This window comes from Anas acuta, chromosome 4 (genome assembly GCF_963932015.1).
Source record: "Anas acuta chromosome 4, bAnaAcu1.1, whole genome shotgun sequence".
Classification (NCBI taxonomy): domain Eukaryota; kingdom Metazoa; phylum Chordata; class Aves; order Anseriformes; family Anatidae; genus Anas; species Anas acuta.
The window spans coordinates 52,979,096-53,006,692 of NC_088982.1; the positions used below are offsets into that span (position 1 = coordinate 52,979,096).

Consider the following 27,597-nt stretch of genomic DNA (forward strand, 5'->3'; position numbering starts at 1 on the left):
TCAGCCTATATATATACTCTATATAATATATGAAGTATATGTGACACACAGTGAGATCTGTTTGTACAATGCTATGAGCATTCTTCATTTCCATCAAAGTCTGGAGTGAAATAAGAAGATAGGTCTTCAGAAATGTATCTTGTCATAGGAATCAGTCTACTGTTTATAGACTAGTTAGAAAACAGATCAGCCTAATGCTAGTCTGAAAGAGCTAGTTAGAGCGAAAAGCCACTTCTCTTTTGTTTTCAATGTATATGTCATTTTTTAAAATTTATTTGCTGAAAATTTATGAGATATATGAATAGCACCGGAACCATGATTTTACTGAGTAATAAGAAAATCGTGCAGTGTTCTCTGTCTTATTTGCAGTTAAGCATCTCTACAGAATGTTTAACATTGATTTTTTCTGTTTTATTTTGACATGAGAGGGAGATTAGATCTCTATTAATAATACATAATGTCTGTCAGATTAAAAAGCAAACCCAGAGTAATCAGAAATCTAACTAAAGGAAAAATATTTATATGCAGTATGAATTTTTAAAGTTCATTAAGGTCATATTTGATGTTCCTCTCATACTTGGTGTGTCTCAATAGACGGCAGGATCCAGATGAATAATTTCATTTGCTTATGAAAATGTTTTCTACTCAGCGGTGTTCAGTGGCAGGACAAGAAGCAATAGGCAGAAATGGAAACAGAAGGTTCTGTCTGAATTCCAGGAAGCACTCCTTTACATTGTGGGTGACAGAGCACTGGCACAGGCTGCCTAGAGATGCTGTGGGGTCTCCTCCTTTGAGATCTTTGAAAGTTGCTAGGACATGGTCCTGGGCACCCTGCTGTGGTCCTAGCAGGAGGGTTGGACCAGATGTCCTCCAGATACCCTTCCAACCTCAACCATGTATTGGTTCTGTGAATCTAGTGCATACCAGGCAAAGCTGAAAAAGGCAAATGAAAATTACAAAAGCCACAGCAAAAATACATGTTTTTTGTTGTTATTGTTCATTGTAAAACAGTTGCAACTCATGACAGCAAGACGTTTAATCAAAGAAACAGAAACTTGTCATATCCTAGATAAGAGAAGCATGACAGAAGTGAGAAATGGAAATTATTTGCATGGAATAGGTGAAGAAAGTTTATTTCCATGCTTGTCAAAGCTCCAGAACTATGAGGTAATAGCGAGTGATAACATCCAGGTCAGTTTAGTCCTTTCTCAAACATTGGCTGGCACGTTACAAGAACAAAGATGTATGTACTGGAATTCAGGTCTTTCTGGTTTGTGCATAAAGACTTTAGTACTTTCTGAAAGTCTTCCAGCTTTTACTTTACAGGGTAAATAGAGTCAATAGTTCATGTACTTTGATGGAGGTTAGGCATACAGTTATGTTTTACTAACAGCACTGACAACTATAGGCGTTTGCAGAAGTGCATCATTGAGGTAGGGAAACTTGCTTTGAAAACTTGCTTCCTGTGAATTAGTGTCAAATGAATGAGGATTTTTAGTCAAGTTTGGGATTCAAGTACTTCTCATAGTGATTATAAAGTCAGTTGTGGATCTAATCCTTTATATTTTTTTTCCTTTGTACATCCTTTGTGTTTTTTTTTTACCATTCTTCAGTGATAAATAATGAAATTTTAAATGCTCACTCATGAGTACTCATCAGTTGTTTGTACGGCATGTGGCTATGTTGCAAACACTCACTGCAGGAAGAATATAGTTAATAGACCACAATGCAGTCTAAAGTATGTTTTAAAACTTCTTGAACCTTATATAAAACAGTTTTGCTGTCGGTATGTGTTGTTTCAAATGCACTTAATCTTAATTAACACTTCATCAATGCTGGGATGTTTAATTTTCTCTTACTTTTTTCAGTCCTCCATAAAGCATGCTTTGAGCTTAGCAGTGTTTTTCACTCCCCCTGAAAAGTTGACAAGAATTCTATTAGGCATCTGTGTGCTTCATTTTGTGTAAAGCAATAGCAAAAGTTGTGGATGATGTTTGCTCAAGCTGCACCATTCTGACAGCTATAGTTAACTCTCTGGTAACAGTTAAGAGATTTCAGGTAGAATGATGCTATATTTGTGATTATATGTAATTCTTTCTTCCTTGAGCAAATAATGCTGTTGGAACAACCTGTAAAGAACAGGAGTGCTTGATGACATTTACCAGGCCTTACTACTCTGAAGACTGATCACAGTCTTAGAGTCATGCCATCAACATGAGTAATATCATTTAAATCAGAGGAAAGAATCAGTGATGTCAGCAACAAGTTGTCTCCTGTAGATGTAATGGTTTTGATTTGCTTTTAGCTAAACTCTTCTTATTGTTCTTCTCAGAGGTCAGTATATATATATATATATATATATATATATATAATTACTATTAATTATTACTATTTTTTTTTGGATGAGTGTTGATTACTCTCCTTGTAGTTTGAGAATCCCCTTGTCTAATACAGATATTCCTCATGGTAAGCTAAAACTAGGTCAAAAGAGCTGCCCTATGGGTATGCTCAATTGATGCCAGCACCTTAGAAGCACTGGTGGCTGTAGCCTCACCCCCCAGCTTGATGTCATTTGGAGGAAGGATGTTGGTTTAGGAACCCACATGCGGTGTAGTGCAGGATCCCAGCCGGTGATAGAGGCAATAACAGAAATGTGGTTTTGAGAAGGTAAAGTTTTATTAACCTGCTACTTTGGGCTTTTTGTCATATCACAGTTAGCGTTACTAAAATAAAAGTAGTTATTTTGGAAGTATTTTTCAAAATAACCTACAGTTAAAGAATATAAGACATACTTCCTGTATGTTTTAAGGAACAATGACCAGTACATAATAAAGTAAAGGGAAATGATAACTGGTAGATTTTCAATAGCTAAAGACTTGTGATTGTAATGATTTGTAAAATCTGAATGTTTGTAAACTTAACAAAAATGCAGTAATGTACTGGAGGACTAAATGAACTTTTAGTGCTTTGATTCACTTAAGCATAACACATTATTGATTATTAATCATAAAAAAGAACAAAATACTAATTTATATAAATATACTTGCAGAAACATTAAAATTCTTTTTATTACTCATTGTCTGTTCTTGCACATAAATGTGAAAGGGATGTCAGTCTTACGATTCCTCCAGAGATGACAAATATGTACCTAAAATGTATTTAAAAACTCATTCTCTTATTTTTGGAAATTATCTTTGATAAACACTTAATCTCTACATAAAGCATACATATATATATTTTTTCATAGGTTGGAAATGAAAGTAAATGTTAGTTCTACATCTTCCTCTAATAGGTGTAACTGACTTGATTTTGTTTCAGAAAAAATATTTCAGCATTCCTTCTCTGAGCTAATCTTAATTTTAGTTGAGTTTAATTCCAGATAGGCTTTCAGGCAGCATGCCTACGCATATATTTAGAATGTTATTTATTTATTATTTGAAAGCAATACAAATCCAACATGTCTTCATTAACAGGTTATATGCTGTATTGTAAAATAAGTCTCTCTTAAATGGTTTATTAAAAACTGATTGGAGCAACCAAAACCAATATAGCTGTATCTACCTTGATGCTAACCCATGGACTAAGTTGAACCTGAAGTGTTCTGTGACTTGGCAGCTATCTGCATCCAAACTATTAGTTGTGGACAGGGAGCAGGCTGGTGAAAAACACATTCTCCTTATGAAGGCAGTTTACCAATACTACCATGAGCTTACCAGTACTACCTATCCCTAAAAATAGCATTACCCTTCTGGGAAGGAATCTGTGACCTCATTTCATCTCTCTTCTCTCTTCACAGTGATTTTAAACACAGAGGTGGGTAATTCTGTGATAAGAAAGAGCAAAGAGCTACAGGTTTTGTGTTATGTTCCAAAAGTCACCTTACCTGCCCATAAGCCCTGGATTTTTTCCAGGCAAGTGTGAATGAGGTGAATGTAAACTCAATTTTACAAGGCCAAACTGCTGTGTTGGATGTGGCTGGGGACTGTATGAGTGCAATGTTAGACTGGAGAGAGTGTCCAGCAGTGTTCAGAATTAAAGGTGGTATTTTGTACAGCAAAGGTGATATAAATTGCCTTTTATGTTTCAACTGTAATTTGTTAGAGTGGTTTCTGTAGGTGTTAATTTTATTTGCAAATTCACTTTGGGAGTCTCTCAACTGCATAATCATTTTTATTATTATTTATCTTGGGCAGATGGGATTTGCAGTCTTAGAATGCGAAGTTTCAAGTCATTCACTTTCAGAGTTCTTTTTGAAACTTGTTCTTTCATGTATGTATAGTTAAAAGTATCACTAGGCATTTAAAATGGATTAATCCACTTGTTTGGGTGATTATCTAAAATATATAGTAGAAGGAGGTTTTAATGGTAATATAGAGGAAGACAATTATATTTTTAGTGGGAGATAAGACATAAAAAGCAAATGGAAGGGTTAGAGTTAACAGTGATACGTGAGAAATGCTGAAAGAGAACTTCAGATATTCTTATGGGGAGACTGAGATATGGTCCAGAAATCTAAGAGAAGTAATTTAAGTTGAAAAAGGGGGCAAAGGGGAAGAGTTCAATGACCACGTTTAGCTGATACAAAATGTAGGGAATGGATATAGATTTTGCTGAAACTCAGATGAAAGGTCAGTGTCTGTCACGAACAGATTCAGACCCCTTACCCAGGAAAGATGGCTGAAGCTAGAAAGTGTGATTTTCATTACTGCTTTGCTGAGTAGAAAAAGGAGTAAATGGTAATACACAATTTTCAGAGATTTCCACACTGGTTTGCCAACAAATGGCAATACTCATATAAAAGAGCAAAGTATTGTGATTAATATTTTTCTGGAATGTGCTGTTTTTTGTGATCCAGTCTATTCCTAAGAATTGTTTCCTAATTTCTAGTTGCCGAATACAGATAAAATGTACAATTTTATAATGTTCAGTTATTGAAATGTTAGAAATTATGCTATTGTAACTTTGGTGTTTGTTACTGTTCAGATGGTTCCTGATATATTACGATTATAAAAATGTATTGATTTATCTAGAGCCTTTTAATAGCTCTAGTGTAGTCTGGACTCTTTAGCTTGTATTAATTAGTTCATATTTATTACATAAATAAATACCTGGTTTATATGATGTTAGCATTTTGTCACTCAGAAGGTTGTCCTGCATTCTTTCACAGAAGTTTTTATCTGAAATGGGAAAGGAAAAGAGAAAGAGAACAAAAGTATTCTTCTATGAAATACATCATCAAATATAATTGTCACTTTTTGCAATAAAGTAAAATTGATATTATAAATTGTGACTATATTATAATGACTAAATTACGAAAGTTGAAAATTCTGAGCTCATCACGTTGAAACTTTTCTACTTGAGTACAACCTTTTTGTACCTTCAAATGATTCAGTATATATTTCAAAGAATACGTTCCATTACTCAGGCTAATCTGTTGATGCACTTACTGGCTGCATAAATTAGTCCATTCCTAGCTTTTGGCATAGCTTATTATCACTGCAGAAAATCAGAGAGAATGATGTTAAAATTCAAGGGCATTCATACTTATCATTGAGAACTGAGGACAGTAAATAAGAATATCAAAAGTAATCCTAATGCTAAGCCTTTCAAAATGAAGTATCATTTACATATTCAAGATTTATACATATTCAAGATTTTGTGCTGGTCTTTCAAATTGACTTAAGAGGTTTAAGAGGTTTACTTGTTCAACACGAATTAAATGTCAGCAGACGAACACTCATACTGTAAATGTTATCTCCTTCTGTTAATAAAGGTAGAGAGGGACTGTTTTGCATAATTTATGGTTTCTATAAAGTATCATAATTGAGAGAGTGCAGGAACGGCTGTAAATTCCTGATGAAATGCAAACATAAATCTGTTTACTATTAAACATGATTTACTGCTATTTCTCTCTTTTTTTCCTTCTTCTCCCTGTATCTTTTTTTTTCTAGAAGGTGCACAATTTTTACAAAAATGGCAATATGAACTTTATATTCCAGAGTTGGCATAGAATAAATTTTATATAGGACTATCACCTGTATTTTGAGATCTTCTTTTAGACTGTATCTTCTATTTTTTTATATATATATTTAATGAATTAGAAATCAAGATGAAAATTGCAAGGGAATTATAATGAAATAACACCTCTAACTGAAAATAGTGTAAACCTATTGGCTACTCTATATGCTCGATGCACAGAACCACCTATTATGCCACCAGTAAATTATTTTTTTCTTGCTTAAATATAGATGACTGATTTTGTGCCTATACTGAGATAAACAATCACATAGGGTAGGAAATCTGTAGGCTAATACTAATAATAGTTGTAATATATTTTCTTCTTATGCATAATGTATTTTTTTTAAAAAAAGGAAGCTATTTTAGGGTAAAGCAGAATTGGAAAGCATGATTACCAGAAAATGCAATCAACTACTTGCATATATTATTCTACTTAACTGTGTACCTCTGAGAATGCCTGGCCAGTCTCTTGCACAGGCATAAGCCTCGTTTGTGGTAACTTTTAGAATTCAGGTCTTTAGTTTCTGTATAACTTAGTTTTACTTGGTGATTTACATATCTATTTTTTTTTTTTTTTAATTTTTTATGTCTAAAGGTCTCTATATCTGGAAAGTTAAGAGACTGAAGAAGGTACATTCACAAAAGTCATTTTTATCAATTGCTGCTGGTTGTAATAGTTTACCTGCCTGTTCAGTGCTGTCACTTCTAAACTGCCTGACTTCTCTTCCCCACACTGCTGGGTTTTATGATTTTGGAGTGTAGTTTTTGAGTGTAGATCGTGGTAGAAATCCAAATATCTGCTTAAGCAGAACGACTTTATTAGCTCTGTTATTTTAATGAACGCATTTCAAATTGATTAGACAATGTGAGCATTGCACTGTTTAGTAGTTTTATTTATACAGTATTATAACATTTGCTTTTTATAATCTATGTACTTTCTGGAATGCAGTTTTGCTCTGTCGCTGCTTGTGCCTTCCTCCTTTTTAACCACAACTACATATTATTTTAGTCAGTCATATACTGACTTACTTGGCTTCTAGTCCTGGTTTCAGATTTGGTTTGTCCGTCCACCACTACCTCTCTCCTGTATTGGACATGGGTAGATACGAGGAAACTTATTTTAGAAGCTTCATCTACAGTTTGTTTTCTCAAGAGTTCATTAAAGTTTGCTCCTTAATTGAAAGAAGCATAAAATATTTTAAGAAATCAAGCAGCTGGCATATATAAAAGTATCTTTACAAAATCACAGAATCACAGAATTGTCTAGGTTGGAAGAGACCTCAAGATCATCGAGTCCAACCTCTGACCTAAATCCAGTATTTAGTAATACTGGATGAAGTTTTGGCTATTAACCTCTTGATATTAGATTTTCATAGCCAACAATTTAGACACCAATGAGAAGCTGTGCGTAGTTGTATTAGTATAAAGCTGTATTTAGATGCTAAATTGTCAGTTCTACCTGCATTTAGTTGCTGAGGCAATATACTAATAAAGACATTTCTCAGTACTTGTATGCCTAAACTTCATCCTATTTAGCTAATAAATAGTTGGTCTTTTAGAAAAAACTGTGAAGATAGCAGATGTACAATGAAATCTGTGATCTCTTAAACTACTTTACGTCTTGCCCACTTATTAGACCTATCTCAACGCACGGTGGAAATAGTAATTAAAAATAGCCTTCACTAATTTTAAGAAGCTCTGATAGCTAAATGTGCAAAAACCTAGAAAAGCAAGCCCCACTTCCAGGAAACTTTCTAAGTAATTGCTACTCAGAACCAGCACTTGGTTGAGAAATAATTATGACAACTAAAAATATTTTTGTAGATCTACCCATTATAAAAATCTTGCTTTTAAGATTTGATTGTTCTATTTATGCAAACCTTACTGGGTGCAGAATTTAACAACTTCTTTGGAAATACTGAAATATTTCAATTTTGAATAGGTTGTCTATGCACATTGCTCTTCCCATGCAAATTAAAAAATCTTACCTTTATTTATTTATTTATCTTTAGAGTTGAAGATGTTCGATTTTGCATTCTCTTTAACTAAGAGTGGTCCTGACTATTTTTTTTTGTGTACAGTAAATGTCAATTCATACTGGACTCATGGATGTCTTCTCATGTTCCCAGTGGAATGTAAAATGTACTATTTTCCTTCAAAGTATTTTTGCACATGCAGATTTTTGACCAAGCTAACCAACTGTATGAAAGGGTAAAAGTGCAACAAAGCATTCTGAATTATTTAGTAGTATACAGCCTGTAATGTTATATAAAAAGCATAGCTGGTGTTTCTACTTTCACACTACTAACCTTCAACAGATCATGGTTTTATATTATTCTTTAGGAATGCTAACAAGAAATGAAATGAAGGGTGTACATAGTGGAATGTGAACAGTTGCTGTTGTCCTTATCCTTGTGCAAGGTACAGGATCTCCAGAGTTTTCATTAGTTATTAGCTATATTTGCTTTGCTAGTTTCCTTCTAAAGACAAGTATATCACTGGATTATGAAACACTAAGTATAACTCCTTATATTTCAAATGACATATACAACAGATTCAAGAAAATGCCTGTAGTCTTCCTCTCTTAAAAGAACTTCCTTTTAACATATTTCTCCCTATTTTTAGGACTTCAGTAACATAGCTGAATTGTAGTTCCTTTCTATAGGTAGATGATCAAACGTTCTCAGCATTATATAATACAATTTCCATTTTATTTTAAACATACTTTGCATGATATAAAAATATTGATCACAGTGAGCTTTAACAATTGTTACTGCTATAAACAGAAATGCTGCACAATGGTTTTAGTGGAAATAAATTATATAGTCATTATCTCTTTAAAAAAATCACAAGAAGGAGAACCTAGGCTGTTTGGTCATTGGCATAAAATAAGTCCTTATTGAGTTCTTTACAAAACTTGAACCCCAGTTATTTTCTACATTTGCTTTCCACATCTTCAGAAAAGCACAATGTATCTGTCTCTGAAAGCCCCACAGGGTCTCTGGTGAACATTTAATTCCAAATATTTGCAAAGTTTCTGTTGTTCTTTTGTTCTAGTGGAAAAATGTACACCAAAATAGCAAGTAGTGCTCTCTTCACTAATTCATAAGTGGTCTTTTCCAATATGTGGGTACACAGCGGCATACTTCTTCACTAAAATAAAATCCAGCATCACAGCGTTTCGTTCGAACTGTACATGGCGGTCTGTAACAACTAAAGAAATGAAAAAAGTGGGCATTAATAAAACACAATCATTTATATTAACCTGGAGTATAAATCTGTGTGCATTTACATTGCTGTTGCTCAATGGGAAGTTTTATTCCCATGAATACATATCCTTTGACTTCTGTTTGTGTTCTGGGAACCCCTTTAAATTGGCCTATTCTTCCAAGATAATTCCAAAAGACAAGGGCAAGAATCATGAATGTTGTGGAAAATAGTTTCATTGCAAGAAATACCCATGAATTAAAGTATTGCTAGGTTGTAACTGCAGTCTAACCTTCAGTATCACATCTTTTTTTCTCCCTTTTAATTTTGAAAATACAGTAATATTTTTGCATTTAAATTGGCTTGTGATGAGCTTGCATACTGTATCCTGCCAGTTTGAGGTGGCAACCTGGAGTCCTTTTGATTGTCAAATGTAACATTTTCCTACCCAGGACTGTTTCTTACCTTAATGCAGTGGGCATAAGAGATTTGTTTATTTTTGTTACTCTGTGACTCTGATCTTCAAAATGAGAACGTACTTTCTTCAGGCTGCAAATTCCTACACCACTCTCTGAGTTCAGTAGTGTTATATCTATCTATACCTCATATTGCATCTATGTGCATTCTAAAGTAAGGTCATAGCCTGCATACTTCTGATAAATCTGACAGGAAAAAGAGCAGAAATAGCCTCTTTTAGATTAAAATAAGTTCAACAAAAATAATGCACAAGTATCTAAAAAGCAGGAAAATTTTTCCTTAACTGAAAAATAGAAGTCATACAAAGATAATATCTGTGGTTGTCCCTGAACTCCTCTTCCTTTTCCTTTTTTATTTTTTTTTATTCTTTTAAAACAAGAACTTGACCTAAAATAACCTTGCAAAAACAATGCTAAATACTTTCTGGTATATAATGAAGACAAAGTACAAGTCTGTTTTTTTGTTTTGTTTTGTTTTCAGACACTGGCAATGAGTCAAAAGACAAAAGTATATGTTTCAAATTTCAACAGAGTTATACTTAAAACTTATATTTAAATATTGTGTGTCTGTGAAATAGTGATATTGCTAACTTCAGTTTAAAGACATTACATTACATTATACTAAGGCAATTTCAGTATCCTTTTCCCTAGGCAATTTTTGTTTCAGGCTTGAGGGTACTCTTATTATTGTTGCAGATAAGATAGTATGTCGCATGCTTGTTTTGGATACCAAATTACCACTTTGCAATAATTTGTTTATGATATGGGGTCTGGATTACAGTTACATTAATTCAAGCTGGTTAGTTCAACCAATGAACTTGGCTATGAAGAAAGCAATAAGGAACGAGGAAGGCTGCAAACATGGCATTTATTAACTAGTCACGTCTTGTTCAGTGTTTTCAGTGTCATTAATCATAGCTTATTTCACCAGTGTGGTCTCTGTAATTAAGAGAGTAACTTTACTTTGTGCTAATCTAAGTCTTTACATAGATACTTGAGATCAGCCCAACAGCTCAGAGGAACCTGTCAGAGCCCTACTGACCTTTTGTCCAATCACGTTTGGAAACAGTGGTGAAAGGCATGAAAATCTTATTGTCACTAGAGAGAGAGAAAGCAAGGGAGCAAGTAAACTTTACTATTATGCTTGCTAAAGGATCTAATACTCTGCAAATCAGCCAGAGGGTTCTACTGGGAAAAAGATATTCCTTAGTGATGCAATGGATGAAGCACTGAACTCTGTCTTTTTAACTTTCACGGCAGAGACAGGCAGACTACTTACTGTACTGAGTGATAGTACAGTGAAATAAGAAAGAAGAAAAGATGATACACAAAGTCAAACTCCCCTATGACACACTGCACAAAATGAAAAGCAGTCATGTCATCATTAAATATGTGGAGTCTGTTTTGTTTAGGCGTCATGCCTGCTAGTGAACTGTGGACTTCAACTCAACTTGCAGTTGAGAGATGATATAAAGCATCTCTCCCAAGTGAGCCTCTCAGTTCTGGCAGCAGTCACACTCCAGTTACCTGCAGTCGTATCATTGTTTGGGACACTTCAACAGAGCAAAAAATTCCCTCTCCTCTCCTCCCTCTAAATTCCTTTGCAGATAGGCACCCAGTGATCTGGCCACACCATAACTGGCCAAAATCAAGTTTTAATGTGATGGTACAGAGTGAGTAGTAGCACAATCATTGTAACTATATAAATGTGACTTTCTTAGGAAACTGCTGAACAACAGACTGAGTATTTCAAAGATTTAGACTGAATATTGTTTATTCAGTTATTCTATGGGCGCTCTTATGTGGCTGATGTCTGTTTTGATGAGAACAATCTGAGCATGCTGGAGTGTGCCAACAGTATGTATAGTGTTGGGGTGAATCAATGGCAACTTTTTATTTGTGGTCAGTGATTGTGATTTTTTGCTACCAAAAGAAAAATAAAAAATCCAATTCAGGTGTGAGATTTTGGAGAGTCTAACATCTCCAAAGGTGATACTGAAGTAAATATGCTACTTCTAATGATGGTAGCACCTTGACAGTAAGTTTCAGTGTTATTTTATTTTATTTTTCCCTCCTATCCTGTGCTTTGTAAATGGGTTTTTATCCCTGACCTCTGGAGCATGTTCTAATATTATGTATCGTACCTAAAACACTTCTGCCTCTAAACATTTAGGTGCTTCCAAACAAGAATCTGTAACACTGTTCTCTCTCTGCACAGGGAGCTGTCTAGGACAGCTGTCTATGTCTTAGAAATCTAATTATTAGAAATCTTATTATTAATCTTATTAGAAATCGTATCATCTTATTATTATATATTTATAATAATAAGTATTATTATTATTAAAAGAAATTATTATTAATCACAAAGTTATAGAGCAGCACCTCCATTTACTTGGTCTCATAACAGGAAGGGATCTTTCTTGTGAAAGACAATGTTGTAGGTCTTTAACTTTTTTACAGAAGGTTGTGGATTGTGGACAAAGCTAAAATGCAAATAAATTACACTAAATCCTTTATTAGGAACGAGAAGAGATCAAATCTTCTATTTCCCTTGACAGTCTACTGTTTACAGAGCTATTGATTATAGACCTATAGAGTTACACTTTATGCAAATCTTTTCCACACAAAGAAGTAAAAGTTATAAATAGGATACTTCACAGAATTGTCTAGGTTGGAAGAGACCTCCAAAATCACCTAGTCCAACCTCTGACCTAACACTAACCAGTCCTCCACTAAACCATATCCCTAAGCTCTACATCTAAACGTCTTTTAAAGACCTCCAGGGGTGGCGACTCCACCACTTTTCTGGGCAGCCTGTTCTAATGTCTAACAACACTTTCGGTAAAGAAGTTCTTCCTAACATCCAACCTCAAACTCCCCTGGTGCAACTTTAGCCCATTCCTCCTCGTCCTGTCGCCAGGCACATGGGAGAATAGACCAACCCCCACCTCTCTACAGCCTCCTTTAATGTACCTATAGAGAGCAATAAGGGCACCCTGAGCCTCCTTTTCTCCATCTGTTTCTTATATCATATTGTCTTTGAAAGTAAGAAAGAGATTCAAACTCTGTTATGTCAACCACAAGAGAGAAAAGCAGATAATGCCAGTTGTTAATCTTTTTTTGTTCTCCTTTCTTCAGCACAGCTCTCATTCCTGATATTAGACATGTTGTCTTAATTAACGATAAACTAATGTGGACATAACTGTCAATTACATGTTTTATGAAAACTAAGCATGTGGCTTACTTTCGATAAACTACAAATTACCAGAGATATTTAAATCTCCCTATTTTCCATTTCCAATGAATGGACATTTCAGGAAATGTTAAGAGTAATCAATACAATATAAATAATTTTGATATATTAATAAATAGAAGTGATCCTTCTCCTCCAAATAGCATAGTCTTATGTTTTAACAAATTAACTTTGCAGAAAAACTTACCTCAACAAAATTATATAAGGCAGAAATAATATTGTTTGATTCTTAAAACCTAGACATTTAAATATGTATGTATATAGACTGCTACCTCTGTTGATGTAGCAGTCATGGAAGGAAAAGCTCCTGTGATATATAAATAAATTTCAGAGTTTCTTGCCTGGCCAAATCCCATTTTAAAGGATGAACGTGTGTATATAACTGTAAAATTACATAGATCTGCCTTTTCACAGAAATCACCCAGAGCTAAGAGACTTTTTGTGTACTCATAAATCTTTAGCATCAACTGAGTGAAATGAAGCATATGCAGAATTGTGGAAAATAAAACAAATGATTATATCTCCAGAACTGACTTCTGAAATCTAATTAAGAAGAATTTTGTTCCTGGAAATAAAATAAGTGGTACTTTAATCTTCCTTTCTTTCTCTCTTTCTTTCTTTCATGTTATTTAATTTTCATCAAAAGAAAAGAGATTAATATGAAGTACTAGTAAAAGAGAATATAAGAAACTAAGCACGCTGTAGAATATTTATTCTGCCTAGTAGTTTCCTCTGAGATATAAAAGTTATAGAAGATAAAACTGAACCTAAGAGAGGCTTACAATTTATGGCTACAAAATGATTCAGCAAAACAGCTAATAACACAACCCCAAATTTTCTACCTTAGGCACACCAAAAGAGATTAAGACTGATGTTTTACCTGCATGTCTGGTGATGGAATCTTTTTCCTTTTAAGAAGCATTTATTGGGAGATTCTATACATTCACAGATGCATTTTGCAGGATTTAGTGGCTGATGTTTGGGACAGGTCTTTTTACATACACACTGGCACTTCTCTTCATCAAATTCTTTGTTGGGTCCACAGGAAGCAGGGAGAAGTTTGTTTTTGCACATGCACTGACACGATGCTCTGTCTAATTCTTTGTGAGGTCCACAGCTTGAGGGCCGCATGCCTCCTTTGCAGACACATTGACAGGTTTCTTCATCCAGCTCTTTGTTTGGTCCACAAATATGGAATCCATCAGATGTGTCTGGAAATACAACAAAGAAGTTACACAAGTATCAGAATTTTACTTCATCCTATTCCCATATTTTTAAGTGCAGAAATGATAGTAAATTCTTACCTTTCAAGGTGTCTGGAGAACAAACATAAATCAGAAGACAGGCAACATTATGTAATACCACTAATAAAGAAAAAATTCATTTAGGCCGCCCAGAGAAGTTGTGGATGCCCCATCCCTGGAGGTGTTCAAGGCCAGACTGGATGGGGCCCTAGGCAACCTAGTGCGTGGCAATCTAGGCAATCTAGTGCGTGGCATGCTGGCTTATGGCAGGGAGATTGAAAGTAGATGGTCTTTAAGGTCTCTTTCCAACCCAAGCCATTCTATGATTTAATTCTCAACTCTTAATTTCTTTACCTTCTTTAGGTAAGTCAAACAATGGAACTACATTTAATCTGCTAAGCAAAACTACCTACCAGAATCGCCAAGGTGAGAAGAGAAACCAAAATCATGCTGTGCCAAACATCTGCAAATTTGATTATTCCAGACATGATTTTTTGGACAGGTCTTGTTTGCCATGTGACACCTATAGAATGAAATATACAGTTGGTTTATTGCCATAAGAAAACAAGAAGAAATTGTTTTTAGGTGCTGATTGCATTTTTCCCTCCATTACAAAATGCCTTTCAAAGGTTCGTTCATGATCTTGTTTTTAACTCCTATCAAAGTCTGCTACTAGTTAAGGTTCCCCCAAGTAGGAGAATCTTCAACCATTTGCTGAAGAAACATTCTTACATTTCAATTTTTAGCTTTAACTTCTAGAAACTGATACTTGTACTTTCTAACCCTTGAATGGAAGCCTTATATATAAAATAGAGCAGTATAAAAAGTGTTTGCATGTCAAATACCACATAGGTGGCAACTGGAATAATTTTCTATTTTGTTTTTTAGCAGGACATGACGACAGTTGATAACAGTTTCTGAATCAATGGTGTAGACCAAACTCAATTTTCTAAAATGTAACCAGATTCTCTTCCCCTTTATATGATAGTTGTGTGTCATTAACTGATTATTTCTCATCAGCCTCTCAAATCTTGGCCAGCTTTCTTGACTCTGAAGATTTGGACCTCAGCAGCGATGAAGTCACTTTAGAAATGAAAGAAAATACAAAATTTAACAGTTTAGTGCTCTGTACCTGCTGGAGTTTTGTAGCCAACATAGTGGTGCCAAAGAAAGCAAAAAAAATCCTAACAGTAGCTAATCTCTTTAAAGGATGTGAAACAGCTAGTAGGTCCACCACATGAGAATATTTATATATATTATCTGATCTTCCTTGTTTGCAGTTTCTTTATCACCGCAGATGCCCATTACAACTTTTAACGAGTCATGCCTAACTTCACCCATCCAGGCTGTGTCGTTAATTCATTGTGTCTAGAGTATTTCTAAAATTCTCATGTGTTAAGACAGCTCATACATTACCCATTTTAGGCACTTTCTCATTTCCCTGAGAGCAGCAGCATTACTCACACATTCAAAAATGCAGGTGCTAGGACATTCTTCCTTGATTATCATTCAACCACATTAAACAACTCTTTGCCTCTAGTTCAACATCACCCTGTAACACCTCCTGTTTTATCAAGCTGGTGTTTTCTGATTTCATTCCGCTAATGATCTCATTCTTGCTCCTTCACTTGGCATATATGCCTTTTTGCCTGTCTCCTGTTGCAGCTTGAGAATGTACAGGCATGTAATTGTATTCTGTTAACCCCCCCGCCCCAAATCACACCTGGAGCAGAGAAGGCAATTGTCAGAAGGGTGACACTGTGTGAAAACACCAAGAACACATGAACCATAATAAGACGATGCTGATATGAAAACGAAGAATTTGAAGAGAACCGTATGTATTTCAACATCAAGATTGGAAACAACTAGCAAAACAAACTGCAACTACTTTCCTTAGAAATTCTTTGGCTGCTGGGACAGCAAATTACTGGGGGACATGGCTCAAATTTTAAAATCTTATTATAACTTTTTTGGAAAGTTAAGAAGGCTTAAAAATCAGAGGAAAAACACTTTGAAAAAAAAAATCACTACCTTCTTTCCTAACCATTATCAACTCAAAATAAAATAAAACAAAATAAAACAATAAAATAAAAAAGCATGCTAAGTCATTACCTGTCATTGTCAAGACAGATGATGCACAGGAGGGAGAAACATTTAATGTGTACAGCATGCACACAAACCACATATAAAATATGCCTGTCAGCTCTGTAAGTACCTATTTACACTACCATGGAAAAAAACGGTCATCACAGAGACTCGAATCTGAATGATATATATAGACCATGATATATAAAGAGCATGCCCTCCCCTCCTGCTCCTCCAAAATCACCAAGCTCCTAAAATAAAGTAACAATTTTCTAACTGAGTAGCACATCTTGATGAAATTCTATACAGACAGAGAAGGGTACAGATTAAGATGCCATTAATCCAGAAGGTATTCGGAAACATTGGTTAGCATGAACTGACATGCCTCAGCCCCACAGGTATGTAGTGCTAGCTACTACTTATTAAAATTAAATAAACAGAGCAAAGTGGGAGAACAGGCAAAGACCTGGACCTTAATTCGCATGATAAAGTTGTGCAGAAAATATATTTTATACAAAAAAGCGCAACTGTTTATGTTATGTCTTACAAGTTATTTTCCTCTTTCTAACATGTGCATCATGGCACAGTCCAGCCTTCAATTCCTACTAGATGCTAAGTTTACTACCCTAAAACCAGAATTTACACTCTTAGGCTTTTCTTTCCATTAATACATATACATTAATATGCATAAATAATATGCATATTATTATTGTACTTCTGTTAAAATGAGAGGTGCAGAAATACATGCACACTTTCAGATCTACCACTGTGACAAGAATGTAAATTAAAAACAACACCAACAAAACACAGAAAACAGTGGGATTCTGAAAAGAATCCAGGCAGTCATCAGCAACATATAAATGGCTTTAAGTTTAAAAGCAATGATTTCTAAAATGAAAATATGAAAAACAAACAAACAAAAACAAAACACAAAAACCAATGAGCCTGAGTGCCTCAAGATTCTGGAAATGAAAGTAAAGATAATATTTAACAGTAGGCAAGGCCTGTGTGTGTTCTACTACTACAGAATGCTACTATATAGTGTGTTCTACTACAGTATACTACTGCAGGACAGTCAGCTGGCCAAAGTCTGGTATGTCCATGCTTACTTCCCTTTAAATATAGGTAGCTCTTTCATGCACAGAATAAACTCCTGTAATAGTAATTGTAATCTTAGATACTGAGAAGCTGCCAACAGTCAGTATAATTTGTCTTCATTATTGACTCTCAGATTTTGACTTTTTACAATCCATTAATTATGCAATCAAACTATAAATAGATTTATTCCCTAATATTTTTCTAATCCACTGTTTATGATCCACATTTTGATAAAAACATTTAACATTCACATTTTAACTGAATGAACAAATGAAAAGAGAAAGACCTAGCTTGCTTCTATGGGTGTTTTAAACTATTCACTCATCTTATTAAAAATGTATATAATTGATTCCAGTTCAGGTTTTAGTCATTCATCGTCTATAAAGCAACTAGTAGCCTGTTAAGTATTTTTGTCCTACTAAATATGTATGCACCATGAAATCACCACTCAGTCCTGTGAATTAATGGTAGTAAGTTCTTCAAGTGTTTTAATGACAATTACTTCAGTGCTAATACTTTTGTGAGTTTTTCCTTACAAAATCACCAAGCCTATGAACTACTCAAACAAATTGATATGTCAGTTTGTCAGTTTTGTGGACTGCTTCCCCCTTCCGCTCTATTTTGTTTTCACTTCTGGCATATGAAAATGTCCAAAAAGATTTTTAGTCAAAGATTCCCTAAGGACAGGAGTTTTCTTTTAACAGCTTTTAAAAAAATATTATTATTAATCTTATTATATTAACAGTAAAATACAGCTTGAGGGAGACATATTACCTGCTCCTTATTTCTAAAGTCAGTATTTTTTGATAGCTTTCTTTTCTTAGTGTTATTTTTTTTTAAGAAGTTGATTTTTTTTTTTTTTCCCCTTAGCTACATTTTTGCTCCTCCGTGGGGGAAAACAAACAAACCAACTATTATAATTTTTTTTTCTTCACTTTTTATTAGTGACCTATTCCCAGTTTACCCACTGGGTAGAAAGGTACTGTGTTAATTACTTTAGTAATGTTCTTTCCATGTAAACCACCATTAGCTCCTTTGCAAAATGTATTCTGCTATTACTGATGTATACAAGGTCACCTATCTTAACTGTGAAAGCTTCCAGCAATATTTTAAATTTAATTACGTATGCTTGCTTGTAAGGTGAAAGGAAAGACAAGTCTCATACTTACTGGGTTTGTGTTGCTGGCAAGGAACGTCTTATGATAGAATGAACTTGTCTGTAAACATCCAACTTAGACATGCATCGGCAGGACGTGTGATTGGCAAAACTGACGGTTACAGGTTTGGGGCCATGAGAAAGAGGCACTGTAATTTCAAACAACTACAGAAGGGAAAGCAAAGAGAAGAAAAGAACTTTTTTATAGACCGGTAACAGTATAACTAAAGATAATATAATGACATAGACAAAACGCCATAGGGAATTTAAGCTTCGGTTTTTGTTCTCCACTATCATTCAGTTCAATATTCAATGATACTGCTAAATAATTACTAAGTAAAAAAAAAAAGAATACAGTATCTATGTCATAACACTTAACATTTTTAGTGTTAAATCCTGTTATATGCCAGTTTGCTTACTATGACATTCAAATCAAAGATGTTAAAAGATTAAAATTTATGAAGAACTCATTCTTCTAGAGGAAATTACTTCAAATTGGCAGCCTTTTTAATATCCAAAACATAGTATTTGAAAGATTCTTCAAAAATTTGGAAAACGATAATAATTTAAAAAGGGGATCAGCTATGACATAATACATCAGTTGAAAAATTACAGAGCTTGTATAAAACAGCAACATATTTAGATCAAAACATTTTCATATAAATGAGTTTGAGATACACATACCATATTTTTGACTTTCTAGTATTTATATCAGTGAAAATTATATGGTCACCCTAACAGAATGCATCTTGTACTAAGAATATATTTCCAGAATATTAAGAAATGATATATTTTAATGAAATATTAATGTATGCAAATGAACAAAAGCCTAATTTTAGTGGGAACTGTAATTCAGTGAGTCAAAGAAGATAACTTCAGTGATGCCTTGTGGAAAAACTCAACATGGGATAACAGAAAACCACCCAGACACATTTCATTATTTAATTCAGGTCATCTAATTTTAAGAAATTAAGAAAATTTCAAAACTAAAATCTCAATAGTTTACTGAAAAGTTAGGACAAATACTTTAGGTCAAAGTCTTAAAAAATATTTTTGGTGGTATATTTAATACAATAGCACACTGTTGACTTTTAGGTGTGCAGTCACATTTCCAAATGCATTTAAGAATATTTCTGAATAGTCTGGGGCCTTTAAAAATATGGTCTTTAGTTATTTGTCCAGTTTCAGTTGATAATTAATTTTTAGCTGGAATCTGCAATGTGTTTTTATAATATATTTTATGCTTTTTTTTTTCTTTACAGTCAATAACTTTATAGTATGGCATATAGGAAGCTTGCAAATGTAATTAAAACACTGATCATTTTAAATTACTCAAGATGCAAAGTACATATTCAGGATGTCTTGAACACAAAATCTTACATAGGAGTACACAAGTGAGCCTGGGTGCTAATAAGCATGCAGGTACAGCTGTATGGGGTGTATTCACCAAGGACCCGCAAGGTAAAGGGGTGCTTGCACAGCCCACGATAAAGTTCATATCATTGCCGTACCTAAATTAGGCAACTTAAACCTAAACTTTGTGAAGGGCTTTCAACTCTGACAAATATCTATTTTACAAAACGAATTTTGGAAGCATTGAGTGACTGTATCTTTAAAAAAGTTTAATGTTGTGAGTGTCATCATAAAAGAATTGAGTTGGCAAAAGTACTATATTTGCATCTTATTCTGTTACAGAGTATTAGCTTTCCTGCAAGAAGTACTAAATCCTTTATATTAGTTTTTTTTTTTTTTTTCCCAATAGAATCTAAAAATGCAAAATGATATATCTTTGCTTCTGTACAAGGAAAAAACAAACAGAAAATAGTACTGATGGAAAAAAGCTCTCCATTTATGGAGCTACCATGGAAAGAGTTTATCTTGACAAAGAGGCTTCTCAACAAAGAATATTAACATTTGGATTCCTGTTCCCGTTGCAAAATAAATAACCCTTATTAAATTTTGGGGTCGTTATAAAGGCACAAGTCCACTCCTAGTTTAAAGTTTGGTACTAATAAAATGAATGCAAAATCAGTGTCTGCCTCTCTTAAACATAACTATCACCAGGCAAACTTCCAGGCTTTTCACTAAGTTCAATATAGATTTCTGGAAAGAGAAATTTTATCAACTTTTTATTATTCTTATAATCCTTGTTGGCTTACAAATCAATATTGTCTCCTTTACCCTCATCTGTTATAAAAGTTTTTAAATTAATCACAAAAGGCATTCTCACCAACGTCTCATCCAAAGAGAGCAATAATCATAACACAGTCTTTTCATACTAATATTTTTTTTATATGAAAATAAATTTATGTACCTATTTATTTCTCTTAAAAATACCAATCTATTTGAAGACCATCATAGGTTTGGTATTAACACACACACAAAGAAATCGGAGAGGAGGGTGTAAAGAGAGAAAGGACCACATTTATGAAAAATAGCTTTCACTTCTATATACAGTACACATTTGAGAAAATACATGCTGAGGTTTTTGGCTATCTGTTTTTTAAATCCTGATCTCTAAAGAGTTGGCAAAAGTCAAAGTCACCTACGTATGCAAGAATTCCATTTTATATACTTTTTTAAACAATTTGTGCTTTTGGAAGGACAGTACAGCCATTAAGGCCTCCTTAAAAAAAAAGGGCACCTAAGAACTTACAGAAGCAAAGGACTTTATAATGTATTAAATATCTTGTAAAAAAGATTTTTAATACACATATGAACCAAAGGGCAGATCAAACACTAGGGCTGGACAAAGAATATGCACTTAATTACAATATTACACATATAAAGAGAATCTTCTGCTTTCTCTGTTCTCCTATGACAACATGAATTTGCTTTTTCAAAGCTGAAGTAAAAATCCACTAAAACCCACTAGTTCTAGGGAGAAATAATAAAATTTAGCAGCTGAAGATAAACATGATTCTTTGCATGGACCAAACTGCAGCTTCTTGAAAAAAGAGCATGGTCTGTTCTTCCTTTGCTCTAGGAATACATCAGTCTGCCATGCTGCTAAGTGTAACAGACTCCAGACCACTGGAGATGGCAGTGTAGGACCACTGCTACAATCCCCAAGCACATGTTGGGCTTCTGGAGTACACTACGAGAAATTTCATTAAAAATTCTAAGACTTCCCAATTGTGAGCTGAAAAGAGGGTGGGCATGAATTTTCTTCATCTACATTTATCCTTCCATTTAAACTGTGAAAGGTATCAGTTTAGATGTGAATATTGCTAACAACTATTACCATTCAGTAGTACAGTACAAAGTACCCTAGTTCAGCAATGGAAAGGTAAACTAGTTTCCCTGTTCTCATAGAATAACCTTCAATTTGTTAAATAAAATTCTGTTAACAGCATATTTTACATCACCCGCTTGCAGCTACTGCTTACAAATAAAGCCAATAACCCAAACTCACCTATTTATGTTAGAGATTATAACACATTATATTTAGTATTATATTTTAGCATGTCTGCACATGCTATTAGGATACTATATTCTGATGCATTCTGGAAAAGGAGATATTTATTCTTCTCTTCTGATAACGCAAAATATATCAAGAAGTGATTTCACAAGAAATACATTATTGAAAAGTAATCTGCTACAGAAAATGTATTATATAACTCCGAATAATTCTGCTTAAGTAATCTCTGGCATTTTGAAATAGGATCCATTCTAAAAAAAAATGCTTTGCTCTCAACTGATAGCAGCATCTCTAAATCCAATTAAGTTATTTAAGTGAAAGTGAATATACATACACAGAGTTTGAATTATTATGTCAATAAATCACTTCAAGTTAGGTAAGATCTGACCTTATGTAATGCTTTCTGGTTTTGTTAGTATCTCTAATTTATTTCTTCCTAATCTTCTTCATCCAATAGAGCAATATGTTTAAACAGCTGTTGTCAACTACAGGCCATATTTAACAATACCTAATAGCCAAATGTCAATATCCAGAAAGGACTGTTGTATAAGAAATGTACCACAGCATCTGAGCAGGATGCTGGTTCTTGACTGCCTTCTTTGCTGGCACCATTGCTGGGTGTCTACTGTTGCTGTGGGTACCTCCTCTCAAGCCAGCAGATGGTTAATATTTCTGTCTGACTGCCCCATTCAGTAGAGGATTGGTTTCACTGTATTCTTAAAGGCCCAAATCTGCCCTTCCTTCTCAGCTTCAAATGATAGTAAAAATCAGGCTAATTCATGCTACAGACAATAAGGGGAAAGACATTTCCACCAGGTCAGTTCTTCAGGGGCTGTTGCGTAAAGACAGATACTCAGGATGAAAGGCTGCAAAGAATGAGCTTCAATCTCCTGAAGAACATGAAATCTGATGGTAGGAGGTATTAGGGTAGTGTTTTTTTTTTCAAGGTGGAGAGCTTTTATGGCTCAAAGTTTTGAGAAAAATGTGAATAATTATAGTACATTTAACAGCAAATTAAAGTACGTGCAATGAGTATTACTAAAGTTAGAGGCAAATACTCATAATTTAAAAGAAAAAATTAGACTCAACTTTCCCATGCTGTTCTGTATTTACATGCTACCAACACTACATTAAGGTCAGGAAACCAATGGAAAACAACCACCACAGCAATACGTGATAACTAAAGAGTATTTTATATATATTTATATTTAACATGAAAAAAATAATTACAGTTAAAGCTCTGTTGCAGCCTCTTCCACATGAGCTAATACTGTCAACATATATAAATAACATACTGTATATATCAGTATATCACAAATACTAATGGAATCTCGACACAATGGAAGAACAGCTATAAAACATACAGAGTTAATGCATTTCACAGGAACTGAGCACATTCCATTCAGCCAGTCTAAGGCTGTTTTGCAACAGACAACTAGCCTGCAGGTCTTCCAGTCTTTCTCACCCCTCCCAGTATTCCTCTACAAAGCACTGTGTTCAGCCCTTGTTTCCTTAGGTCTATACCCAGTATGATTCTCCATGCCAGCCTCCCCTCACTTCATCCCAAACATAGCTTTTCTTTCAGCCAGCCAGCCAGCCTGCAAAGCTCAATGCCCTTCCCTGGTTTTGGTCTCCTTAATATAATTCTTAGCACATGCAAATCTTGTCCCAGCTCCTTCTGAATCAGCCAGGTTCCATCCCTCCCACCATGATAAAGATAGATGTATTAATGACAGGTTCTCCCTAAAAAAATATGATTTAGGTGTCTATATCTGAAACTGCATAGTTGTTCAACTCAAAGTTATGAAGTGCTCTAGTCACAAATAATTCCAACTCTCCATTTTCATGCCTTTCCTAGGTCTTAAAAAAAAAAAAAAAAAAAAAAAAAAAGGTATTTTTTCAGGCCTAAGAGCATGCAGATTGTCCTGAAGATAACAAAACACATATTCCTGCTACAAATTAACAATCATCATATACTTTGCCTAAAGCCAGGAAACATTACAACTTTTTCAGAGAAAAAAAAATAATTTTATTTTGTTGGCCCCTTTAATTTTCTTTAAGTTTCATTTTATGCTGACACCTCAACTACAAGAAGGACATCGAGGTGCTGGAGTGTGTCCAAAGAAGGGCAATGAAGCTGGTGAAGGTGAAGGATCTAGAAAACAGGTTCTATGAGTACTTTACAACTACCTTAAAGGAGGTTGTAGCGAGGTGGGTAATCAGGTTCTTCTTCCAAACACCAAGTGATGAGGGAAAATGGCCTCAAGTTGCATTAGGGGATGTTTGGGTTGGATATTAGGGAAATTTCTTTACTGAAAGAGTTGTGCCGCAATGGAATAGGCTGCCCAGAGAATCAGTTCAGTTACCTTACCTCAAGATCTTCAAGAAAAGTGTAGATGTACAACATAGCAGCATGGTTTAGCGGTGGACTTTAGTACTAGGTTAAAGGTTGGACTAGATGATCTTTGAGGTCTTTTCCAACCAGAATGATTCTATGATTCTCTCTCATTCTGGTCTAAGAAGCAGCAGAACCACCACTTTTGCTGAAGTTTTAAAGCAAAAACCAAGAAAGTAAAAACAACGCATCAAGTGTCTGGCACAGACAACATCACCTGTGATTAAAGAATAGCAAAGTTAGGCTGAGAATGACAATAGAGTAATTACCTAATGGGGTGATTTACCCAATGGGGTAAACTGGGTACTCCTAACACTAGGCTGCTTAAACTATATTTGTTTACCATTGAACATGATAGTGTGTGACTCTGATGTTTTTTTCCTTTTTTTTTTTTTTTGTGTCACAAAAAGATTGAAGAGCCTTGCACAGTAAATTGGAAGAAGATCATCCACTTTTGAGTAAAAACTATAGTGTTATTAAAGCAAGAATTTTGTGCCAAAATCATCGTAGTAATTGATACTATGTGGATTTTCAAAAAGCTTTGGTTGCAGGACTTTTTTTTAAGAATACATATTTTCTGTAGTTTCTACTGACCATTATCGAGATTACTTGATATTCTTTCTCCTTGTACAGAACATACATACTGAATAGAAAAAATATTTCCTATATTTAGAATGAGAGAGTTGTATTTCCATCACAACTTTTTCCATGCCTATAGTATAAGAAAATGTGATTTAATTATTGATCAACAACACATGTTAAGTTATCATCAGATCTCATGTATCTGCTAAATATACTCTAGATCTTAAAGCTGATTCTTCTTCAGGTACCATCTTTTTTTTTTTTTTTTTATCAAAGTCTCTTCAGATACTAATGGTCATTTTTACATTTACTTTTCAAAGCATTAGGACTATGCTTAATAACAGAAGTGTTAATTATCAAACAGGCTACTGTGAAAGTCAGCTACGAGACTGTTGTTTTATATTGAAAAAAAAAAAAAAAAAGCTTTACTTTCTACAGAATCACAGAATGGCGAAGGTTGGAAGGGACCTCTGAAGGTCATCTAGTCCAACCCCCTGTCGAGCAGGATCCCCTACAGCACATTGAATAGCATGGCATCCAGGAAGATTTTGATATCTCCAGAGAAGGAGACTCCACAACCTGGGGCAACCTGCCCCAGTGCTCTGTCACAGTAAAGAAGTGCCCTCTCATATTCAGCCAGAACTTCCTGTGCTTCAGTTTGTGCCCATTGCCTCTCGTCCTCTCACTGGGCACAACTCAAAAGACACTGCCTCCATCCTGTGACACCCTCCCCTCAGATATTTATACACATTGATGAGGTCTCCCCTTGGTCTTCTCTTTTCCAAGCTAAACAGGTCCATGTCTCTCACCCTGACACATGATAATGTGCACTTTATAGAACTTGATTCTATAAATATTTCTAGGTAAATTTCTGTACAATAGTTTCCCTCAGTAACTATATACACCTGTTTTTGCAATTTAGATGATTTATTTTTTTCTGTGTAGGAACACACAAACAGGTTCTATACTTTTATCAATGCTGGCTTTCTCATGTTAATTAAAACAAGCAAATAAACAAACAAACAAAAAAAACCCCACAAACAAACAAGGAATAGTCTTTAAATTTAGACCAAAACCTGATACATCTTCTATTCGCTAAATTCACCAGTTGTGACTGATTTTGTTATCCCTGCAAGACATTTACAAATTTATCACTGGATATTTGTATTTATAGAAAAGTAAGATTTTTATGTACTGTATTTTTACAGACTTCTACAGCTATCATTTTGCATTAATAAAAACAGAATCTGAAGATCATCTTTCAAGACTGATTTTTTGACTAAATTCATCTGAGCACAACACTAAACGGAAAACAGGAACAGAAAGAGAAAATGATAACCTTTCTCATAAATGAGTATACACAAATCTATCTACAGATGATACTTTGAATATAGTATCTTCCCCATCATAAATCTTTCAACCTAGCCAAACATGAAATGCTCATCTTCAAAAACAAAGAAAGATAATTTTTCTTTGAACATTTGGATTACAGGCTTCGAGTCTATCGCTATAGTCCATAAATATTTTTACAAATCTCTGGGCATTTAATTACTTTTAATTCTCCATAGGACTGATTTGAAGCAAAAAAAGTCAAGTAGTTAGTTCACTATCTAATACATTTCTTAATATATTTCTTATAACTTTTCAATGTCAACAAGAGGTATCTGGTCATCTTGAACTCATAATGTCTTAATTATAGAATATGTGTAATATGAAACTGCATTTTATTCACAAAGAACAACACTAAAATACATAACATACATGTACTTTAAAAGGTTTGAAAAGGCTGTTTTGATTTTTTCTCCTCCACAGTAGGAGACCTGTAATTTCAATGGCAAATTTCTCTACCTCAGACACAACCTATAATCAGGTATATTTTAGGCTAAATAGTTATCATTCATTCCACTGCACCAGCCAAAACTAAAAAACTTGTCCTACAGACCTGAATGTCAGCTGCTTATGCTTATATTTTCTGCCTCCTGGTACAGACAGGTATGCAATTAAAGAACTTTTCAGACTAATAAAAAGGTAAGAGGATAATTAGATCCCTTACAGAATCACACATGCAATTATCAAACCATTTTTTTCCTGAATTTTCATTTTTTTACTTGTAATTTTTTAAAATTCTTTAAGTTCAGCGCATATGCTCTGTGCTGTGCTTCTCGAGTGAGAAGTACAGTCAGAGGAGACATTGCAAAGGTGGTCCTGACTTGTTCCATCCAACCCAAATGGCCTTTGGCACTCTGCAATTACTGTGATGCTAAGTGCATCAGTCCCCTTTTCTTTTCAACCTCATTATTTCTTTATTCCTCTTGCAAGAGCTTGCAGGGCAGAACTGTGTGGTACCACAGACCACCACATAGAAGACTTCATAAATGATTTCATAAATGTTTAGCATGCTAGGGTTCCTTATTCTATCTTCTTATATTTGAATCAATTTTCTTCCAATAGATTTTAACAACAACAACAAAAAAAACATTTGGAATTTATATTGATTTATCTCCCACTATTAATAGTAGCTACTTTATCATTACGATCACCAGTCTAATATAGAAAAATGCATGGGAAAAGACATAAATGGTAAAGTTCAAAATGACTGAAAATTCTTGTGACAAATGCATCTCCAAATTGTTTAAAGGAACATCATGTACATCTCAAATAT

At 34.3% G+C, this 27,597-nt stretch overlaps 1 protein-coding gene across 1 annotated transcript in view; it reads right to left on the reverse strand.

Annotated features, from left to right (window-relative positions):
* Positions 1-8,521: 8,521 nt before the first annotated feature.
* Positions 8,522-27,597, reverse strand: part of VEGFC (vascular endothelial growth factor C) — a 74,219-nt gene continuing 55,143 nt past the window's right edge. Inside the window, 4 exon segments of the mRNA XM_068681261.1 lie at positions 8,522-9,231; positions 13,835-14,165; positions 14,612-14,721; positions 18,551-18,702. Of these exon segments, the coding sequence (XP_068537362.1) occupies positions 9,117-9,231; positions 13,835-14,165; positions 14,612-14,721; positions 18,551-18,702 (708 nt within the window). The 3' untranslated portion in view covers positions 8,522-9,116.